Raw genomic sequence first — 22,496 nt, 5'->3', positions numbered from 1 at the left:
AAAGTCTTTCATTCATGCTTTCTGTTCGGAAAAGATGACTTAAAGGGATAGTTTGGGTGTTTTGAAGTGGGGTTGTATGAGGTACTTATCTATAGTCAGTGTGTTATCCACAGTAGATGACGGTCGGCACGCCCACAGTTTGGAGAAGCAGACAGGAATTACCACACAGAAGCAAAGCGATGTACTGCTGCGGACGGGGCCGGCAGCAACATGTATTTAAGACACCTAAAAGAAAGGCTCACCTAAAAAAATCAATATCAATTTATGTGTACGCTTCATTTAAAATACTTTCAACGCTTTACCTTGCGGTGAGACAGTTCTTTCCGTTGGAGAACTGAAGCCGTTGCATCCATCTATGCTCTCGCTAAACCCACCAGATGAAAAAACCTGTAATTTGACCTCATAGAACACAGGCGTTGTTGGTCTACCGCTGTCAGTTAGTTTGTTTGGTCAGTTCGGATTCACCAAAGTCACACAATAACACAAACAATCTAACCAATAGAGGCAGCGGTAGACCAGCAACTCCTGCGTTCTGCGAGGTAAAATTATGTTTTTTTTTCAATGGAGACTGGTGGCTTTGGCTAGAGCATAGATAACAGCTTCAGTTCCCCGTCAGAAAGGGCTGTCTCACAGCAAGGTAAACTGCCGAAAATATTCTAAATATAGCGAACACTTAAACTGGCCCCTTTTTTTTAGGTGCCTAAATGACGTTTTGCTGCCTGCTCCGTCCACAGCTGTACATTGTTTTGGTTCTGTTCGGTAACTCCTGTCTACCTCTCCACACCGGGGTCATGCCGACCGCCATTTATTGTAGGTTAGAGTGTGGATACCCGAGCCCGACGGGACCCGACGGGGTCGAACAGATATTTACAAATGACGTTCGGGTTCGGTCTACTTTTAGTGAATAGATAATGTAAAAGTAAATAAAAATGAAGGATCTACTGTCTGAGCTTCTTGTTCAGTGCTGCTGGTGTTATTTACAGTACATGATGACGCATGAACGCTACACATCAGTTACAGCCAGCTTAGCTAGCTAAGTATGGAGGATGTTAAACAAAATTTGTCATCGGGGGAAGTTTAAAAACTACCGATAACCATGCAGGAAGTCAACGGTATCTGTACTTGCTCGGGGCATCCTGGCTATTCCCACTACCAGCAGCGAACGGAACTTCAGTGCTTAAGCCATCCACGGTGGATGCTATCCTCTTCCTCCATGACAACTCTTAATAAACCACGATGGTTGGATTATGTAGAGTTTAGTTAACAACGGTTACAAGTTCAGTTACAGTTAACAACGGTTCAAGACAGTTGTGAGTTCAAGATGAAGATAAGACTATCGATAATGGTAAGACTCAAATTTCTGCTGATAACCTTGTGTAGGCTATGTGACTGTGTGTGTTAAAACAATCTACATAAACCAATGCCTTTTGACGTTCATGTAATGTTCCCCACGTGTGTGTAGCCTAGTATACAAGCTGTAACCATGGTAACAATTGCATGACAGGGTAAAAAACAAAAGTCAGTGCTTCAGCTTACAACATTAACGGCGTCAGGCTCGGACAAAAAGTACCTCATACAACCCCACCTCAAAACACCCAAACTATCCCTTTAACTTTATGTTTTCAATTGGTCATTGAACTTTGGTAGAACTGTGATGAAATCCTGTCTTTAGGTACACCTCACTTTCCCATCTATTTATGCCCCCATCCCTTCTTTGATCAATAAGTTTGCCTGATGTTCAGATGTAGGATGACTCTGAGTTGAATTAGGAACTTAACCCAAAAAAACAGAGCCCAATATCACGGTGTCCCACTTAAAACTCCACTTCAAACCAAAGTGTAATCTATAGCGTGCAACAAGATGGGAGCTGCCTGACGCCATGTTTTAATGCGATTGAGAAAGTGTGTCGCTTCCCTCCCTCCTCTTGGATGACTTCAAAAAGTGAGCAAGGGAGCTGTGTGATGTTTTTTTGGGACGGCAGAGCCTTTACTTTGACTCTTTCATCTGCTGGGTGACTCACTCACTCACTCGCTCTCTCTCTCTCTCTCTCTCTCTCTCTCTCTCTCTCTCTCTCTCTCTCCGCCGCCGGGCCCGATGGTGCGCTGAGGAAACCAGGAGCTCAGATAGGTCGGCGCATGCGTACGCGCACGCAAACACACAACTTGTGTACGTGCGCAAACGCTTTAATGTGTGTTTGGGAAGCAGCTATGATGTAAACATATACCAACAGCAGACACATAGATCCAATAATGTGACTGCCCTACACTTAACATCCTAAACCTTACCTCTTTCTCCCCTAAAATCACACCTCTTTGTCTCCCATTTAGTCGGTTAGCGTGAGGTGAATGTGGGCCCTCTTTGATCATCCCTCAGCCTGTGTTCCTCTCCTCTCCTCGTCTAATCCATGACCGACTGAATAATGTGATTTGGTGTATCTCCAAATGGCAGAAGACCAAGCTAATAAGTCAGCAGTGACAGCGGGCAAGACAGAAGAAGAAGAAGACGTGGCTTTGACAACAACGACAACAACCTCGTACCACCATCTTCTGGCTGAGAGAGAGAACGGTACGCTCACCGAGGCTCAAAGTACAAAGGATCAAAGCTGGTGTGAATGGATTCATAGATTCAACGGGTGTACTAGAAACATTGTATTAACAGCCAGATCTCCCTGGTTTAACTTCCTGCGTTCTGACTTTAATGTTAAGACTTCTCTCTAGTTTTAGGAGGACATACAGGTTCAATTTGTTTGATACTATATCATCACTGCTTGTGGTTATTTCTATTTGTGATAATGAAAACCGATACACGCAGGTAGAGATCAACAATGATGATGCACTACCGGTGTAAGAGCAGAGATCCACACAAACTGATCCACAGAATAAAGAGGCACAAAGCAACCGAGACTGGCACCATGAATACTCAGAAAATCAGCTGCGTTTTGCACTAAAACAATCCTGGGTGGTCTGCTCACGAATGCAAACTAAATATGGATGTGAATGCAACGAGAACACATTGACGACACATTGAGTTCCAATCAGTCAGACCACATTTACGCATGGTCGGGTCAAACAGTGTGAAAGCAGATGCATCTCCGGCCACATGAAAAGATCGCCTAGTCAGCTTTTTGCAACGGCACAACAAACAAAAGTTATACACAGACGAGTTTCCCTCTGCCAAACGACTTAAATGAGGGTTTGAAGTCTGTGCCCGAGCTGCCGCTGCCATCCTCTTCTCCAGCTGCATCAATGATCACAAACAAGTTTTGTTGTTTTCTCTTTCAAGTCACAGTTTCTCACGGACAAAATCAAATGTGAGTTTGGAGGCAAAAATCTGCTCGTAAATGATCACTTAAGGGTGCTTTCACACCTAACCTGTTTGGTTTGGTTCAAACAAACTCAGGTCCGTTTGCCCAGTTGGTACGGTCCGTTTGAGCTGGTGTGTAAGCTGTCAATCAAACTCTGGTGCAGAACAAACAACTGAACCGAGACCACCTGATAAGGTGGGATTTTATGATGGCAGACGCGATTTTGGCATGATTTCAAAAGCTGAACTACTCATAAATCCACCTGCTGATTGTGAAACCGTTTCAGGAAGCAACCTGTATTTAAGGGCATGTATAGAGACACGTCAGCGCAGATAGTTTCCCTGATTAATAGGTGAAAAACTGTTCAAACTGCTGTGCTTCTATCCGACTCTGTGTACTTTATCAGTTTATTAACTCCATTAAAACGTGTGTGACAGCGATCCCACGGTAATACGCCTCATGTATGTGTCCGTGTGTTCCCCGACGTCATCTGGGAGCGTGCAAAGGGGCTTTTGTACACTCCTGTCTCAACCATTATTCATCATACCATGCGGTTGATTTGCCGTTTAATAAAACTAACAATGCTTATAATCAGTTATTAATCAAACAACATAAACATCAGAAGCATTAAAGTGCCTCATAAACTTTTGTCAGTCACCAGAATTTGATTTCCCCCACATGGGTCCTGATGATGCAGGATGACAATCGCCAAAACTGTCCAATCAACGGGTTACCTGTCGGTCTGTTTAACGTCATGTTTACTCCTCTGGTTCGACATTTACTGAGACAAACTATCCACCAGGACTAACATCTGGATAGGAGATCTACAGACTGCCAGCCATGCTCGCTAAATAATAGCCAACAAGCTGATCTCACTGAAACACACATGTGCTCAGATGTATTGGCAGTGAACTAGTCGATCGGAAGTAATAAAAATGCAGCTGTCGAAGCTGTTTGTAGCCAAATTATACGTAAGAGCATCAGCACCTATTGTATAGTATCACTGGCTGTCAAACGAGCTGTGTAATCTGAAAGCACTTTACAACTGCTATGTCCTCATAATGAGTGGAGATACACAAAAGAAAGCTCCAGCTACACTAATTAATAGTCCCCCTTTACACCTGGCATTAAAATGTGTTTTGGGTGACTGGATTGTAATCGGATAGTGCTTGACCACATGAGAGTACAGGTGTAAATGCACCCAAAACGCATTGATGATGAACTGTGATCCGATCGGAGGTGGTCAGGGGACACACTGTGACAACATTAAACACAAGTGTAAATGCAATTGCGTTTTTTAATCCACATACAACAACTACGTGGGACGAAATACGTACAGTAATGCTAGGGCTGTCCCGAGCTTCGGTAGTAATCAACAGCGGATATTCAAACCAGAGGCCCTGTTTAGACCTGAAATAAAATGTGTCCTGGGTGATCTGATCACAAGTGGACAGCTCTAAGTAGCTCTAGGTGTGAAGAGTCAAGAGGCGTTGAGATCTGGTCGCTCAGACCACCTTCAGAGGTAACCTTATATTTTCATGTTAATAAAATGTACTCAAATTCTCAAATATGTAGGATACTAATACTGACATTCATGTAATATTACATCGCAACGTCTGCTATATCAGCCGTGTGTTTACTACGTGTTAATTTGCATATAGAGCGCGGAAGTGAGATCTGATCACAAGTGGTCACTCCAGACGTACTTAGAGCTGTCCACTTGTGATCCGATCACTCAGGACGCTTGTTAATGCCAGATCTGAACAGGGCCAGAGAGATCACCGCCACCGCTCTGTCTGTGCTCAACGTCTCCTCTCCTCATACCCCAAAGCGGGTCCTCTCCACCTAAACGGCAGCGTTTTGAGGCTGATCTGACCGCCTCTCCAGCAGCGCCCGGCTGCAAGTCTGCGCGTAATGCAGCCTCCTTCTCAGCCCTTTCAGACAGAGCGATCAGATCTCAGCATGGACACTGGAGACACTTATTAATAACAGGTGTGGCTTAATTATATCTAGATACAATCTGGATATGAGGTACATTTTAATGCCAGGTGTAAACAGGTCACAGAGCCAACCTAACTTTTACGGGAAGAACCTCTAAAAGTATTTTAGATGTGAACAGACTGCTTCCTTGAAGAATTACCCGTGGGAAAATAGAGAGACTAATTTCAAAACAGAGGCCTTCATACTTCAGCTGTCTGATGCTCAACCTGTCTGTGTGTGTGTGTGTGTGTGTGTGTGTGTGTGTGTGTGTGTGTGTGTGTGTGTCAGAGAAAGAGTGAGCACTTTCATGTCAAGGTGGTCACATGGGACATGACCACAGGGACGCTGGCGCTGTGACACAGGGAGCAGGAATTGGCTACTGCATGCCAAAAAGCTGCTTCCTCATTGGCTGATGTTTGCCTCCAGGTGCTTTTGTCACACTTGGTTAGTGTTTGATGAAATGCCCTGTCCCTTTGATCTGAAGTACAAGTAGGCATGCATGTGTACACGTACACACACACACACACACACACACATGCTTTCCTTTTCTTCTACTATGCCCGAGGATGTATGGTGACATTTACAACAACAATTAAAAGCCATAAGAATGAGGGCGTTTAAAAATGACAAAAAGTATGCAGTGCATGTGAAATATGCTTACATCAGTGGCGGCTGGTGACTCCATAAATTGGGGATGACAGGAGGAAAACCAACCCACAGCGTCATGTTATTTTACACTAGCTGGCTACTTATCTCTACTTTCTTTATTAAACAAAAGAACATCAGTCACATTCAGTGTAACAATAAAAAAATAGCGAGGGGGTATATCATACTAAACAAAAATATTAAAACCTACATATATTGAGTGTCTTAATAGCCTTTTTTTTTGGTCAAATTAGAAAGTGGTTTCACATATTGCTCAACATCCTTCAAGAAAACAACAAAATAAGGTATTTATTGTTAAATTCCTAAGAAAACATATCAAATTTATTATAAGAAAATATTGTATTATATGTATAATATTCTATTCTTTCTTTATTTCGGCAGGTAGTGATTGACAGGGTAATATTTATGAATCCTTAACCTTATTATTAAAGCTGAAGTAGATGAGGCTGGAGCAAATATGATTAAAAAAAAGTAATTTTTATGAAACGGTCGCTATATCCAGACAGTAGTGCATGAAACAGGTAACCTGAAAAAAAATCATGTGTCCTCTGTGTCCTCTGGTGTTCCTAACAGCATCTGCAAGATTTCACAGACCGGAGGAAAACAAGCAGTCAGAGCCGAGCTGGAGTCTGCCATCCAGCTGCCGTCTATGAGAGCCGGCTGTCAATCACTCGCGAACTCCGACCAAACGGTCAAACTAGGCAGCACTGATCAAATATCAATCAATATTCTGTTACATTACTATTTCTCTCCTCAAATGTTTTCGGAATCATCTTGTAGTGCACGGTTTAGCTGTAAAATGAGAAAGTTTATGTCGCGGTAGCCATTGTGAAATCTCTTGAAGGAAGGCCAAACTACCGGTCACATGACTGGAGCACAGCCAATAGGAACGCTCTCTCTCTCTGAAATGACCTGTGATTGGTCAAAGTCTCCTGTCATGGGTTAGATTTTCTAAAGCCTGAAAACAGAGCCATGAGGAGGTGCAGAAGTCTAGTTTTCTCTCAGAACACTTGAATTACAATATGCTGAAAGGTTATTATGGAATTTTTGATGCCAAAAATATACTGCCTACTGAAGCTTTAAGTATTCATGAGGAAGAATCCAGACCTTCTCCCAATAGCCTATACAACATTTACAGATCAATTCCAATATGCCATGATGACATATCAACATCTCTTTGAAACAGGGCAGCTTTGGCTGTATTATTATTTGGGTATGTAGTGAGAAACACATTCTTCCTACTGTGGAGTCAGCTGGGTTGGGGTTATCTCTACTTTCTTATGAAGCAGTAAAACAACGACTTTAATCTAATAAACAATCACTGTAGTCATTGCATGGGTATTGAACCTCGCGTTACAAAATAGAGGAGGAGCAACCTCCTCTGCCTCGATGGACCAGCCTCCACACATGCACCCGGGTCCACACAAACATATCAGGCACAATTTGCACATCTAATCTCCTCGCGCAGTTCAAACAGCCGTGCTCTCCAGACTGAGAGAAAATATGAATTCAAAGTTCCAGACGTTATTCATGTCCTATCAAACCTGAGGCCTCCTGGTCTTTTGTCTCACAGTATCTCAGATCTCTAGTATTGACAAGCAGGGAGTGAGTACGATACAGCTGTGTGAGGTGAACACAAAAAAGCTTTTCTCCACTAACCAAACTTCAAGCTCAGAACAGTGCTGCCTATTAAGCGCTAATTGCAAAATATGACCCGTGTTTTATATGTTCGGGATCATACAGAGCTGTGTGGTAAGAAGCAGTATTCCCACACTTCCTCCCCTGATTTTAACTCTTTATAGAAATGTTCTGTGCTTTGCCACAACTTGAAGGCGGGCGGGGTGAGAGGACGTGGGGAAAGACAGAGAGACAGAGAGAGAGAGAGAGAGAGAGAGAGAGAGAGAGAGAGAGAGAGAGAGAGAGATGGACGGTGGAGGTGTGGCGGAGAATAAGAACGTTAGATAAGGAGGTGGTGGTGTGGGTGAGAGGCAGGATTCGTGCTCCCTGTAGCCCCAGAGATGAGGCGTCTTTATCGGGCACAGAGGCAGCTTCACAGGCCCCTCAGTGGAGAACGGAGATTGGGAGGTCTGGGGTTGTGTGCGTTCAGTCTCACACACACACACACACACACACACACACACACACACACTTATGAAGATAAACTTCAATAGCAACCACACTAAACCCCCCCCCCCCCTCCACACCTTCTACTCAGCCTACCTCCATCACTTTTCCTTCTCCTTTCTTTTTGCAGCTCAAACGTATGAAACTATCTGAACGTCTGATCTCCTGTTTCTCATTATTTCATTCCAACAGCTTCGACTGTCTACTCCCAAAACATCCCCCCCCCATCCCCCTGTGTCCTTCTCTCCCTCTTCTCTGTCTCTCCCTTAAACGCATGCGTCTTTGATGGGAATCCATTCATGGATTTAATGGATTTCTCTGGCCTTTTTTTTCCAGGATCTGGGAGATGTGTTCAAAAAAAGAGAGGAGGAAAAGCCGGCCTGCCCGAGCTCTGCTTCCAAGAGGATGGTGGACTGCAGAGGACAGCATTTCTGTCTGCATCAAAAGAATGAGAAATTTTCAGCTTACAAAACAGGGCGAACGAGTCAATATGGATCTGAAAGCCGGCTGACTTCAATCCCACGTGAAAAAAAAAAAAAAAACAGCACGCATCGAAGTAGTGAAACTTTTTCCCTGCCCACTCCGAAGTCAAACTTGGAGACAGATTAGAAAGTAGAAAAAAGGGGGGGAAAGTAAGACGTTCAACCTTTGGTGAGTTTTTTTTGTTTTTTTTTTAGAAGCGGGCACTTTCAGCTGACGAAAAAGGACGGAGAAATCATTAATCTCTTTCATAAAAAGTGAAACTGGCACATTGCTTATAGTGTTATCAGCCGCAGTTCAACATTCAGCATCGCTGCTTTGAATCCACTCCAGATTCCCCGACAACTGTGGGTCATTTTATTTCCCCGTGTACTAAAAAAAGAGGGAAGAGAGAGAGAGAGGAATTAAAGTGAGCCAAAAAGATGAAAAAACTTTTAGCTGCAAAACAGCCTTCACATATCCAAAAAGGAAAAACTGATAGGAAATAGCGTGATTTCTTCAAATAAGGATTACCCTGTAATAAGCACACTCTGTCCCTCGGATCTCTCTCTCTTCAGTACCGCTGGTTCTGTGCGCCATATGGAGCCAAAATGGCCGTCTGGGTGCTTTGGAGGTCCCTGCATTCCGGGGCTAATGCCGCGCAGCTGGCGCGGGATGGTGTCTAATGAAAAAATGCTCTCTTTGATGGGACCTGCCGAGGGATTAGGTTCTGATCAACACCACCTTAGGTCAGCTTCCTGCTAGACCAGCACAAGATTACGGGTGATTTCCCGGCCGTGGGTCCAGTTTCTGTGGTGGCGCGAATGTGAGACAGAAAGAGAGAAAGACCTCAGAAGTTCTAATTGAAGTACTTCCTGGTTCACTAAGATAGCAAAAAGCAAAGCTGGATAATGGCTCTACTGAAATGCTGTAGTTTCCACTCTGTGACTGATCCTTAACTCCAATCCGTTAACTAGTGTGTACATGGGGAAATACCGGAAGTAGACAAGTCGCCATTACTGCGGTGGCGTCTCCCCCATGGTCTCCCTACAATACGTGCACATTTGAATGCAATCTGTCCTCGAAAAAATTTGCAATTTTTTACTTTTACCTTTACTTTCTACGTAACGTTACTTTTGACAAGAATATGACTTGGAGTTCAGGAAGAACCTGAGCAGTTCTCAGCGGTCTAACGTTAGCCTAACATGGTGAAACATAACGTCAACTAAGATAACACTTTTCAGGTAACGATAGCTAACGGTATTGGACTAAAGGCACTGTCTAGGGTGCCACAGAATATATTAACTCAACTAACTGTGGTGTTATTGTGAAATATAGCGCTCTAACTAGGTCAACTTAATGACCACAAAGTTAACATCATTCGGTCGGCTATGGCTCGGCAGGTAGAGCGAGTCGTGGTCGATCTCCAGCTCCTCCTGTTCACATGTCTGACAAGACACTGAACTCGCCTTGCATGGTACAGTAGCTTGCTGCCATCGGTGTGGGAGAGTGGGTGAATGAGAGGCTAGTTGTGAAAGGCTTTGGATAAAAGCACTATACAACTAGTCCCAGTCCCACACACACACACACACACACTGACACACAAACACAGTCTGTTCTCACTCAATACTGATGAAAAATAAGCATCTGCTCCTGTATGCAGGAGTTAACACAGCCTCTCTTCCTGCCTAATGCAGTGTTTATTGGCTAATTCAGACACTCTCTTTTATGTTAGTTTCTGCTAGAGAACGAATGAAGGTGTGCTTTTTTAACAGGCATTCATCCACACAGGCAATAGTGAGTGACGTAACGTGATTCATGACGGCAGCATCCTATTGGAAACTGTCCGTATCCCCACAATTTCCCTCCTATCCCTTCACCCACCTTCTCCTGAGCAGCTTCCTTCTCCTGCTGGTGGCTCCCCTCGAGGTCGCCACGGATGCGTTCCATGTCAGAGCGGAGCCGGTCCAGGGACGCCTCTTTGTCCAGGAACGCATTTTGCTTTTCCTCCTCCCGGAGTAACGCCATCTCAGCCAACTGTTGCTTGTGCTGTGCATGGGCTCCTTGGAGATCCTCCCGAAGACTCGACAACTGGGCTTCCAAATCTGAAATAGTCTGCAAAGAGATGGAAGCAGAGATGTACAGTGGATTCAGTTAAGTGATGTTAACTCAAGTCCTGCAGATATCACGTGGCTCCGAGATGCTCTTAGGTTAAGATTCCATATTCCAGTTGATAGAATAGATGAAGAAAAGTCTTTATTGACACACAGAAATATGTTTGTGTTACACTTACAGTAGATGTGTTGTATGATGTAGGCTACTTTGATCATTTTAGCTGAAGTGAAACATACTTAAGATCTATTTTTGTTTATTGTGTATCCCTCCAGATGGATTTATGTATAATGTGTGATTGAATGTTCCAAATAGGGCTGTCAAAGTTAACGCAATAATAACGCGTTAACACAAATTTGTTTTAACGGCACTCATTTTTTTCAACGCATTAAAGCAACTTGTGATTTTTAGGTTGTAATGGGGTCAAAAGAATGAAGATACTGGCATCATATGAAACTAGAAAACCTAATGAATCCATTAGTACCAACCATGTCATACTAGCTCGTCGTGAAGGAGGTTAAAAAACGCTCCAAACTTGCACTAAATTTTGGCGAGGAAGAACTGGCATGGCCATTTTCAAAGGGGTCCCTTGACCTCTGACCTCAAGATATGTGAATGTAAATGGGTTCTATGGGTACCCACGAGTCTCTCCTTTACAGACATGCCCACTTTATGATAATCACATGCAGTTTGGGGGCCAGTCATAGTCAAGTCAGCACACTGACACACTGACAGCTGTTGTTGCCTGTTGGGCTGCAGTTTGCCATGTTATGATTTGACGAGTGGGGTATTTTATGTCGTGGAACAAAACGTGGAAATGTCTTACACACAGACCTTACTTCAGGCATCCAACCAAGAACTAGGAGTCATTCCTGCAGCTCTCTATACTCTGTATACTGATAGGTCTGAGTAATGAGATGCTGCAGAGAGATTGAGACACCAAGTGTGAGGGAGTGCATGTGCAGTTTAACTAAGTGTAAGAGAAAAGTTTCACAAACATGCTGAAATGTTCCTGTTTTCCTCTCTCAGTGTTTGTGTAGGGGTTGCTGCTGCGATGGCGTGACCCCTCTCTTGACCTCTCTCATTTTGAACTGCTGAGCTTGGCTTGACTTTACCCAGAAGAGCCCTTTTAACAGTGCTGCCAGTGAGCGTCAACATTACTTAGTAGGAATGCTAATAAGCCCAACCCCACAGCCTCTGAAACACCACAAATAAGACTGGTCTGACACATGCAATGAACCTACATCTCTTTTCTCTACAATTTACAACAAGCAAAAAAAAAAAGCATTGTAGTGACGTGTAGGTGGCTCTGAGATGCATCGCAGTTGCCGTGTTTCACACTTCCTCACGTATATTGCACGTATCCCCCAGCTATTGCACATCCTCATTACTCTCCTTGGTTTACTTGGTTTATTTCTCACTTTGGTTAACCCCCCCTCTCCTCCAACAGCCTGGGCATCCAAGGACAACGCCACGTTAAGGCAATCAGTCAGAAAGTGTCTGAAGTCTTTTTTAGCGGGCACTGGGGAGAATCAAAGAGACTTCAAAGGAGTGTCACAAAAAACAGGCAGATGCTGCGGCTCTGTGTGTGCCAGTGTTGGAGAGAGTATGACACAGAGAGTGCACACACATTCATAAACAGCCACACATGGTCGAGCTGTCACACACACATACAATGGCGCGCAGCACATTCAGAGAGAATATGAGGTAAAAAAAACCCAAACAAACACACGCAATCCTCTTTCTCTATGTCCCACTCTGTCTCCCAACATTACCCGTCTCATTGCTCAGCTCGGGCCTTCAAGGGCAAGCAGCTATTGGATCTGAGCCCCTGGAGAATCTTTAATGTATAATTCTCTCTTTAACAAATGTGGATGATCTGTCTCCCAAAACTCTTTTTAATACGTTAGAGTATAATCTCCCCAGAACAGAGGCAATGACACTTCAGAAACTTAAGAGGCCAAAAGAGCACGTCTTTCCTTTGGAGGCATGTGAGCTCAGCCGCTTCCAGCAGGGCACGTTAGTTAGCATGCTGATGAGGAGCTTTGTGACGAAGCAGCTCTTGGTGACAATAGGAGAACGCCAAATGAAATATATTGGGTCAAACTGTGTCAGGTAAGAAGACAAAAGACGTGGGAGAAAAACCAAACGCTGGTTAACAGATTTTAACAGACAGATTACCAGAGCTGTCAATCAATTAAAATATTTAATTGTGATTAATCGAACATTTTTAATCTGTTCAAAATGTACCTTAAAAGGGAGATTTGTCAAGTATTTAATACTTATATGCTGCTTTATGCAAATGTATGTATATATTTATTATTGGAAATCAATTAATAACACAAAACAATGACAGACATTGTCCAGAAACCCTCACAGGTACTGCATTTAGCATAAAAAATATGCTCAAATCATAACATGGTAAACTGAAGCAACAACAGGCAACAACAGCTGTCAGTGTGTCAGTGTGCTGACTTGATTCAGATACCTTGAGGTCAGAGGTCAAGGGGCGAGCACGCCATGAAATCGCAGTAAACACGTGCTTAATGTTGTGAATTAAATAAAAGCACTTGCTTAGTTTCAGGCAACTAAACCACTTAGTTAGGTTTAAGGGGAAAAACTACATGATTGGGATTAGAATTACTTTGTTTGTACAATGAAAATGTGACTTGACGTTGTGAACATGAGACACAAATGAACAGCTGATCGTGACGTGAAAGTGAAACTTAACGCACGGGACACGAACAGCGGTCGACCTCCCCTCCCTCCTGCCCCGTCAGTCTTTCACTCTTTAAACTACGTCACCACTAGTTGCCACGGATGGGTTTACATTGAAGTTAATGGAAAGCCAGGTGCGTCTCATACTGGCGCTCAAGGGTGCCTTGTGCGGCAGTATCAAACTTTAATGGCTGTGGCAAAGCATCTGTATTTGACGCCCTTGGTCCCATGTCAAAGTGGCCTATTATGGCAATTGTTTATGCAGCATCCTTTATGGACTTAACAACCAAGGTGTGCCGGTAATAAACCTGGAGTTGTTCTAACTTTGTTTGTCGACAACCACAACAACGCTGCCGCCGCCACTCCTGTCACTGTTCTATAATACGCAACAATTATGTTTTAGTGAAGGGTGTCAACATGTTCGGAATCACTCCCGATTAAAACTGGTGAAACAAAAGAATAAAGAGTGAAAAATGGGTCGTCAGTAAAGTCAGTTATTCTACTGGTGTGCTAATTTGAGACTGTGTTTGTGGATAACTGTCAGATATTAGTGAAATAATAACATAAGAAGAAAGTGATGAAGCATTACATGAAGGTGACATAACTATAAACCTTTCTCACAGTAGATCATTTTAATGACTTGGCAAACACAGGTGTAACTAATAGCATTTATAATAGCTGTATTCCATCTAGGCATGTCGGTGCCAGGCCCTGGCACCAACATGTTGGCTTACTGACATGGCTCACAGGCACACCTACCTAAATGGTGCATCCCGTAATTAATCTCATAACGATAGCTGCACCTGTGCGCTTCCTGTTGTGGCACCTCAAATGACTGCTGTGAGAAAATATAGTCTGCATTAGCATGACAGGTGGAAAACTTTTAGCTTAAATTCTGTTGACCTGAGCTACAAATCTAACTTATGTCTAAAGCTTTTTTCTACTCGGAGAAGTTTTGAATTAATAGTTTGACATTTTGGGAGATGCTAATATTGACTTTTTGCTGAGAGTTAGATTGATACCACTCCCATGTTTGTGCAGTAACTATGTTTGTGTGCATAAACAAACAATATTCAACATGTGAACTATGTGAACACTCCTTTATTACCGTTTGCATACTGGTTTTTGTTATGAAGTTAAACAGCTGATAACTTCCTCTCTATTATCTATTTTATATTGATGTGAAAACATATTCAAACAACTGGATTTATTCAAGTTTCTCACCAAAACATTAGAATTTACCTTCGCCCAATACTCATTTTACTGATTAGAGCCTGAACGCATCACGATGTAAATCGATGGCGCCTCCTGTGTTGAAATCGGCAGGACGAGAGCTAGTCCTGAACGGAGTGAGCAGCTAACGTTAACTAGCTCTTGTTCAGCTGATTTCAACACAGATTTGTTGTTCACAATGTAACATTACCAGGGAAATATAGGGTGTGTGCCTTGCACGAATCGATAGTGACTTTACTGTGTCCCAAACACATTTTCTGTCGTCCCCGGGACGACGTTAGTCTCGAGTCCTTAACGGTACATATCACTATCACTGTATGACCTCTGCACTATCTGCTTTTAATGACTCTAGCTTTTACTGACCCCTTATCGTTGTTGCAAAGGAACGATGTACTTCCCTTCAATGACTCTGCGTGGTGTCATCTATTGTGCTGTTGACTCATTGTGTTGTGTCTACGTCTTTGTTGACTTTTTTTTGTGCAGTACCGTAGAAAAACAAGTACCGTCACATTTTCAGAATTTTGGCTTCAACTTGGTACCGAAGTATCGGTTCTCGTGACATCCTTAATGTTATCTATCTTCTAATCTAACTCACGGTGAGAAACGAATAACGGTTTCTTCATTATCTGTTCACAAAACCTTCCATTAAAGCTGAAGTAGGCGAGATTGGAGCAAATATGATTAAAACAAGTTATTTTTATAAAACAGTCGCTATATCGTGACAGTAGTACATGAAACAGGTAACCTGAAAAAAATCATTGTGCCTCGGTGTCCTCCTGTGCTCTTTATGGCATCTGCAAGATTTCACAGACCGGAGGAAAACAACCAATCAGAGCCGAGCTGCCGTCTCTGAGCAGCTGTCAATCACTCGCGTACTCCGATCAAATGGTCAAACTAGGCAGCGCTGATCAAATATGAATCAATATTCTGTTACTGTAATGCCTATTTCTTTCCTCAAATGTTTTCAGAAACATCTTGTAGTGTACTGTTCAGCTGTAAAATGAGAAAGTTTAAGACCCGGCAGCCATGTTGAGATCAGTTGAGGAAATACCAAGCACCGCCCACCAGCCGGACCAAACTTTCTCATTTTACAGCTAAACAGATAGGAGGTGCAGAAGTCTAGTTTTCTCTCAGAACACTTGAATTACAATATGCTGAAAGGTTATTATGTGATTTTTACCCAAAGATGCCAAAAACATTCTGCCTACTGCTGCTTTAACTGTTTTATTTATCTGGCCCTCACACTGAGCTTAATTTGACCATTTAACAGAAACAAATACTGTCATGAAAGTAAAACTGTGAGAGCTGGAACAGGAGGAACAAGGATATGCAGCCAAGCTGTACTGATATTGTGTTAGCAGCAATATAACTGACGAATAATAATAAAACAATAACCTGACAATCTCTCCCTCAACAGATACATAATGTATTAGTGTTTATAATCAGATATATGCAACACATATGCATCGGTGTATTTGACTGAGCCGAGCAACGAAAACGTGTCGTAATGAATATTTTACTGTTGTCAGCCAAATCAAAATGCATGTGCATGCATCTGGCTGAAATCCAAGATGTGATGTATGCACATACTAAAATGGCTTCATGGTTTGAAAGAGAGCATGCTGTAACACTCAACACATCACAGAGCATCAGCAGTCACTGATGACTTCGCCCGTGATCAATCGCTCAGTCTGAATGAAAAAGAGAGAAATCAGCTCGGTTCTAACATAAATACTCAGTACAGTACGTGATGAGAAGATGTGATGAAAGAACTCAAAGAATCACAAACACAGTGACAAGCCAGCTCAGTGGGATCCGCTACTGGAAATCACTCGAGTGACGAGACAAGATCCACTTGACGACACCAGATATCAGGGACCAATCATTTAGTAAATGACAATCAATGTGCACACTGGTCTATCTGTCTGTCTTGTTCCCTTCATCAGGCATCCTCTTAGCTTAGCTTAACTCAGTCTGTCATCACCCTCTTCATTTGACACGTCTTAATCACGTACTCAGGATTGAGACGCTTTTGAAAAATTGACAGCATCATTATTTAGTCCATCGCGGCCCAGAAGAAAGACCTCACAAGACTCCCGCTCTCCCCCATGCTGTTTGAAGTCCAGATGGTGCGTACGTTCCTTTAGAAAAATAATTAATCGGGGAAAATCATACCTATAAAATGAGTTTGGAGGAGGAGCTGGTGGGGAAAATATGAATGATGGGGTTTTTGCATAGAACAAACAATTCCGTTGTTTGCAAGAAAACAAAACAGGGCTTCAAATGAATTAATAACGCTCGTCCTAGTTTGTGAAGTCTTGCTAATGTTTAACAACTCAGAAGCCTCACAGACACAAAATTGAGTATATTACAGTGAAATATGTCACTTTTTTTAACATATAATTAGGGTTGTTAAGGTTAACGCGTTAATGATAATATATATAATAACTAATTTCTTTAAAGCATTAACGCAACTTGCGATTTTTAGGTTGTAGCGGGCTCAGTTTTAAAGCACGAGTGAAGATACTGGATACCATGTCGTACTAGCTTGTCGCAAAGGAGGTTAATTAATGCTCCAAACTTACGCTAAATGTTGCCGAGGAAAAACTGGCATGGCCATTTTCAAAGAGGTTCCTTGACCTCTAACCTCAAGATATGTGAATGAAAATGGGTTCTATGGGTACCCACGAGTCTCCCCTTTACAGACATGCCCACTTTATGATAATCACATGCAGTTTGGGGCAAGTCATAGTCAAGTCAGCACACTGACACACTGACAGCTGTTGTTGCCTGTTGGGCTGCAGTTTGCCATGTTATGATTTGAGTATATTTTTTTATGCTAAATGCAGTACCTGTGAGGGATTCTGGACAATATCTGTCATTGTTTGGTGTTATTATATACTGTACATACATTTGCATAAAGCAGCATATTAGCCCAGTATTAAATCTCCTTTTAAGATACATTTTGAACAGATAAAAAAATGTGCGACTCTTTTAATCGTTTGACAGCCCTACATATATACAATCAATCTTTACATTCTCCAAAAGTACATAAATTGAAAAATGTGGAATTATGGGTAGATGATTTCATCATAATATCTGTAGAAGGGAGGCGAAAAAAAAGAAAAAGGCCACTACATCAGGATTCGGGGCGAGTTAGTGGCGTTAGGGCGTCCTGGTGCTGGATCCCCCCAAAAACAGCCTAGAGGACTCCTTCGTCCTCTGGGGGGCATTGATCAGCTGACAGAACAACACAGAACTGGCTGCGGGCAAACATGTTTCACCAGCAAGAAGACATTTCATCATCCCGGACAGGCTGCCAAATGAAAGCTTCCTTTCATACTTTGGTATTTAAAAACAAATACTTTATTCTTTTAAGAGAACGTTCAGGTCCACGAGGCTGGGAATAGTTAATCCCCTGAGTCGGTGGGATGCCAACCGCACACCAGGCCTCGAATACAGCGGCTTAATTCCGGTGCTTTGGTTAGGGATATCATGACATTTAAGGAAAAAACAGCAAAAGAAAAGTGTGAATGTTGACAAATAGAAGCTCCACGTGCACAACAGACAGCCTTTATAACGTGTAGCGGCTCCATGGAAGTTTTTAGGACAACACACTCTGGTGGGATGAGGACAACGTGTCCCCGTTTAAAAAAAAAACAACTGCTACGACTCATTGGCCTTCCTTCTCAAACACAAGGAATGCTATTTATTAGTGTCCCGCCACATCAAGGGGATGAGCGGGAGTTACTCATCCTGTGAGTGTGTGACTGACGTGTGCGGTTAACTCAGCCAACTTCCGAGCTGTCGACCGTCCTCGCGCTGATTCCAGGAAGACCAAGAGAGAAAGTGTGAGAAGGGAGAGAGGCAGAAATAATGAGGCCTGGGTTCAATCGCAACGGCAGGCATTAGGGCAGCCTGTTGCTGACATGTCCCTCGATGGTGATGTATTGTCCATCTGACCCATGTGGTGGGAGCGTGTTGTTTGAAAAAATCCTCCCAGAAGCCCGAGAGAAATGAAAGAGGAAGAGAAGCCGTGGTGTTTGCTTTACGTTTTCTGCATGCATAAACAAAATGTTCTTTTTCGAAATTCAGTATTCATATTTTCTAGGGCTGTCAAAGTGTCAGGAACAGGCAAATGTATGCTCAGCATAACAACTTTATAAGGTCAAATAAAAAACAATGAATGATGCTTCAAGGTCAATTTATAACCCAGTTTCACAGAAGAACTTTTGACTCGTCACAGCAGAAAAATCTAAGGTGTGCAAAATAACAGGACCCTCAAACTGGCTACCCTAAACCACTACTAATTAATTTATTAATTACTAGTGCTGTTAAAGTTAACCCGCTAATAACGCGTTAACACAAATTTGTTTTAACGCCACTATTTTCTTTAACGCATTAATGCAACTTTGCGATTTTTAGGTTGTAGCGGGCTCAGTTTTATAGCTAGAGTGAAGATACTGGTATCATATGACACTGAAAAAACCTAAAGAATCCATCGGTACCAACCATGTCACACTAGCTTGTCCCGAAGGAAGCTAAATAACGCTCCAAATTTACGCTAAATTTTGACGAGGAAAAACTGTCATGTCCATTTTCAAAGGGGTCCCTTGACCTCTGACTGACAGTTATGTGAATGTAAATGGGTTCTATGGGTACCCACGAGTCTCCCCTTTACAGACATGCCCACTTTATGATAATCACATGCAGTTTGGGGGCAAGTCATAGTCAAGTCAGCACACTAACACACTGACAGCTGTTGTTGCCTGTTGGGCTGCAGTTTGCCATGTTATGATTTGAGCATATATTTTATGCTAAATGCAGTACCTGTGAGGGTTTCTGGACAATATCTGTCATTGTTTTGTGTTGTTAATTGATATCCAATAATAAATATATAAATATATTTGCATTAACAAGCATATTTGTCCACTCCCATGTTGATCAGAGTTTTAAAAGCTTAACATATCTCCCTTTCCGGTACATTTTGAACAGATAAAAAATGTGCAATAAATCGCGATTAAATATTTGAATCGATTGACAGCCCTAGTATTTTCACTACTTTCACAGCTCTGTTATCGTTTAGAAAGGCTGCCAGTGGAGGCCACATTGCTGACAGGGTGACAGTACAGAGTTCTTAAAGGGTAAACAACTTTGGTATTGCAAAAAGTGTTTAATAATAAGTGGCTTTGCTCAGTTGCTCATCTTTAATACATATCTGCTGCTGGTGTGTCAGCTTCTTGTCATTTTAACAGCACATCCATAGAACGGTGCTCGCACAGGAAGTCAAACCAGCTCACATCCCCGCCGCTTTCAGAGACCTCACAATCCCGTCCTCCATCTTTCTCAAGGCCCGAGTGAAAAATCTTGATTTCTGCCGCTTTAACATCTGACATTAGGCGGGCGTCTGATCTCCACTCGGAACGCCGCACGAGCAAACAGGAACTGAGAATACGAGATGAGCGCTGGGGGAAGTTAGTTTCCTGTCACCCCCCTGAGATCCTAAGATTTGTCAAACTGCACGTCACTTTGACACGAGTAGGACAGCGTGTTATCAGCAGAAATGTCCTGTTGTGACGACCAGAAAACCAAAAAAAAAACACACTAGCTGGAGCCGTCGGTGCTGTGAAAGACATCTTCCAAAAAAATATAAGACGAGGGAACATTGGAGTGAAAGGGGAAAAAACACCCTCATGTCAAACAGCTTCTAGCTTTTTAAAGACATTTGAGACTGCTGTGACACAAGTCAGCCAGTATAGTAGAGGACTGGTGTGGCGGTATGAGATGGCTTCTAGTCTGCAAAATAATTGTCTGAATGTGTAACAGAGCTTACGAATAACAGAATGTTTTGACATTTGAGCTAGCAACAGGGGGCCCTTTTGAGCCTTAGCGGGAGCATCCCTTCCAGTTTCATTGTTAACACATAAACATTAACAAAAATTATTACAATTTGATCTCTTAAGGCGTCAAATATTGTTGCATTTTACAAGAAAAATAGGCTTTCACCTTCGATACAGTGTAGGCAAAGAAAAAATTAAATTGTTGTTATTGGTGGTTGCCACAAAATACTGTATTTAGTGATTACAAAATAAAATAGTTTACGTTAAGTCCGATTTCATCGCCAGCCGTTTGGTGCAACTGTGTCTGGACCCCGCGTCTCCAGCTAATGGCCAATTAACAAAAATTCTCTGCATGCTGACAATGTCCATTTCATCAGGAAGCCTGAAGAGTCAAACATATCCCCAGTTGGGGGGCTGGTTTGTCAAATGGCTTCCCACAGAGCTCTCCAAGCTAGCCCAGGCTGGAGAGAGGGGCGAAGACAGAGCGAGGGAGTATGAGGGGGTATGAGAAGGTGTCAGGGACGTCCATTAATATAGACCCAAATGTCATAGACTCATTGTGGCGGTCAATGCTGGGATAAGGGGAATAACCGGCGTTTTCCGGAGGGAGGTGGCTACCTGCGGTGAGAGGAGAATGCCATGCAGGGATGCACTTTCGGTGGGAGTACAGGGCGCTTTTCCGCTGGTCCACGACCGTACAGCGGAAAATAAAAGAGAAATTCAAACCCAGGGTTTTTGGAAATAAAAGCTTGGCGCTCAACGGAGCAGATTTCTTCTCCTTCATGTGGCTACCTGTGGTTTCAGGATACCACGTCTTTACACTTCTATCACGAAACCCCGCTGCGATAAAGAAATTATTTAAAAAACATTAGAACAACGTTAGAAGTTCGGTCTGAAGCGATTCTTTTTGTTTTGTTTATTCCATTTTTTACTTTTTCTTACGTTGTTTTTGCCCAAATAAAATGTACTCAAATATCTAAATTCTTCCGTACGCTCGCTCCAGATACAGCAATCTATACAATTATGCACACCCAAGATCAATATCTGTCTTGCTTCAAGTAAAAAAAAAAAAAAAAGTGTCTTAACCCGCTGTGCTTTTGAAACCCCAGGAAGACGTCAATGGGCAACATACAAAATGGTTGTCCACGGGAGAGCGGTGGGTCAGCATGTGTGTGTGTGTGTGTGTGCAAACGTGGATCAGTGGAGACCCCCTACCTGGGCATCGCGCTTCCTCCACTCCTGGGTGTGCTGCTGGTGCTGTTGCAGGGCTGCCCTGGCCTGCCTCTCAAGGCTGCTCACCTCCCACTGGCGCTCCTGGACCAGGCTGTCCTTTTCCGCGCTGTGCTGCTGCTGTAGCCGCGTCCTCTCCTGCTCGTGCTGCATGCGCTGCTCAGCCATCTGATTGGACAAGCAGGCAAAGAGAGACTTCATCAGCCAACACACACTCAGAGCAATCCTGTCGTCATGACAACTTGTCCATCCACCGATCCATTCATTCTTTCTTCGTCCCATTCCTTAAAACCCCCTAGAACGCCCATGTAGCCCTACCGATTTTTTGCGAAATTTTGGGTAGGAAGGTGGGGGAAAAAAAAAAACCGCGAGAAAAGTTTCTCCGCTTCCTCACATTGTCAGAGGACGACATGATGTGATGTGTTTACATCTGGCTCGCTCCACCCGCCCTCCCACCTCTCCTGCCGATTGTACAGACCGGCCCTCAATGTCCTCTCTCTCTTCAAATCTGTCCCCCTCGCCCCTATTCTGCCATCGGCATATAAAAGAGCAGCTAGTTTGGGCTATGCAAGCAAGCTGGTAGGGGTTAGCCATCTGGCTGCAGTAGCTACCCAATGCCCCCATGCTATGCGCCTGACAGCATGCGAAAATCGGCTTAGGCGATGACTATGATGATCATTATAAACCCAAATCAGAAGAAAAAAAAACCTGGAGAGGGAGGCGAGGACGGCAGGAACTTTGAGGAGAACTGAGAAGATGCTTTCTGCTTTTACCTGTAATTATAATCTCAGGATTAATTAATGAATCAATATCAGTTTTCACAATTAATG

At 43.1% G+C, this 22,496-nt stretch overlaps 1 protein-coding gene across 2 annotated transcripts in view; it reads right to left on the bottom strand.

Annotated features, from left to right (window-relative positions):
• The window catches only part of cep112 (centrosomal protein 112), a 148,976-nt gene that overhangs the window by 53,900 nt on the left and 72,580 nt on the right, over positions 1-22,496 (bottom strand). For both annotated transcript variants that reach the window (XR_005209821.1, XM_037791753.1), the window contains exons 20-21: positions 21,652-21,834; positions 10,418-10,648 (exon numbers count right to left, since the gene is read on the bottom strand). Coding sequence is in view for 1 of the 2 variants with exons in the window: in XM_037791753.1 (XP_037647681.1) it covers positions 10,418-10,648; positions 21,652-21,834 (414 nt within the window). In the remaining variant the exon portion in view is untranslated. The remainder of the gene's footprint in view (positions 1-10,417; positions 10,649-21,651; positions 21,835-22,496) is intronic.

The sequence above is a fragment of the Sebastes umbrosus genome, chromosome 14, assembly GCF_015220745.1.
Source record: "Sebastes umbrosus isolate fSebUmb1 chromosome 14, fSebUmb1.pri, whole genome shotgun sequence".
In the NCBI taxonomy this organism is placed as follows: Eukaryota; Metazoa; Chordata; class Actinopteri; order Perciformes; family Sebastidae; genus Sebastes; species Sebastes umbrosus.
Note: the sequence above shows the minus strand (reverse complement) of the source record. Positions and strands in the feature narration are given on the sequence as shown.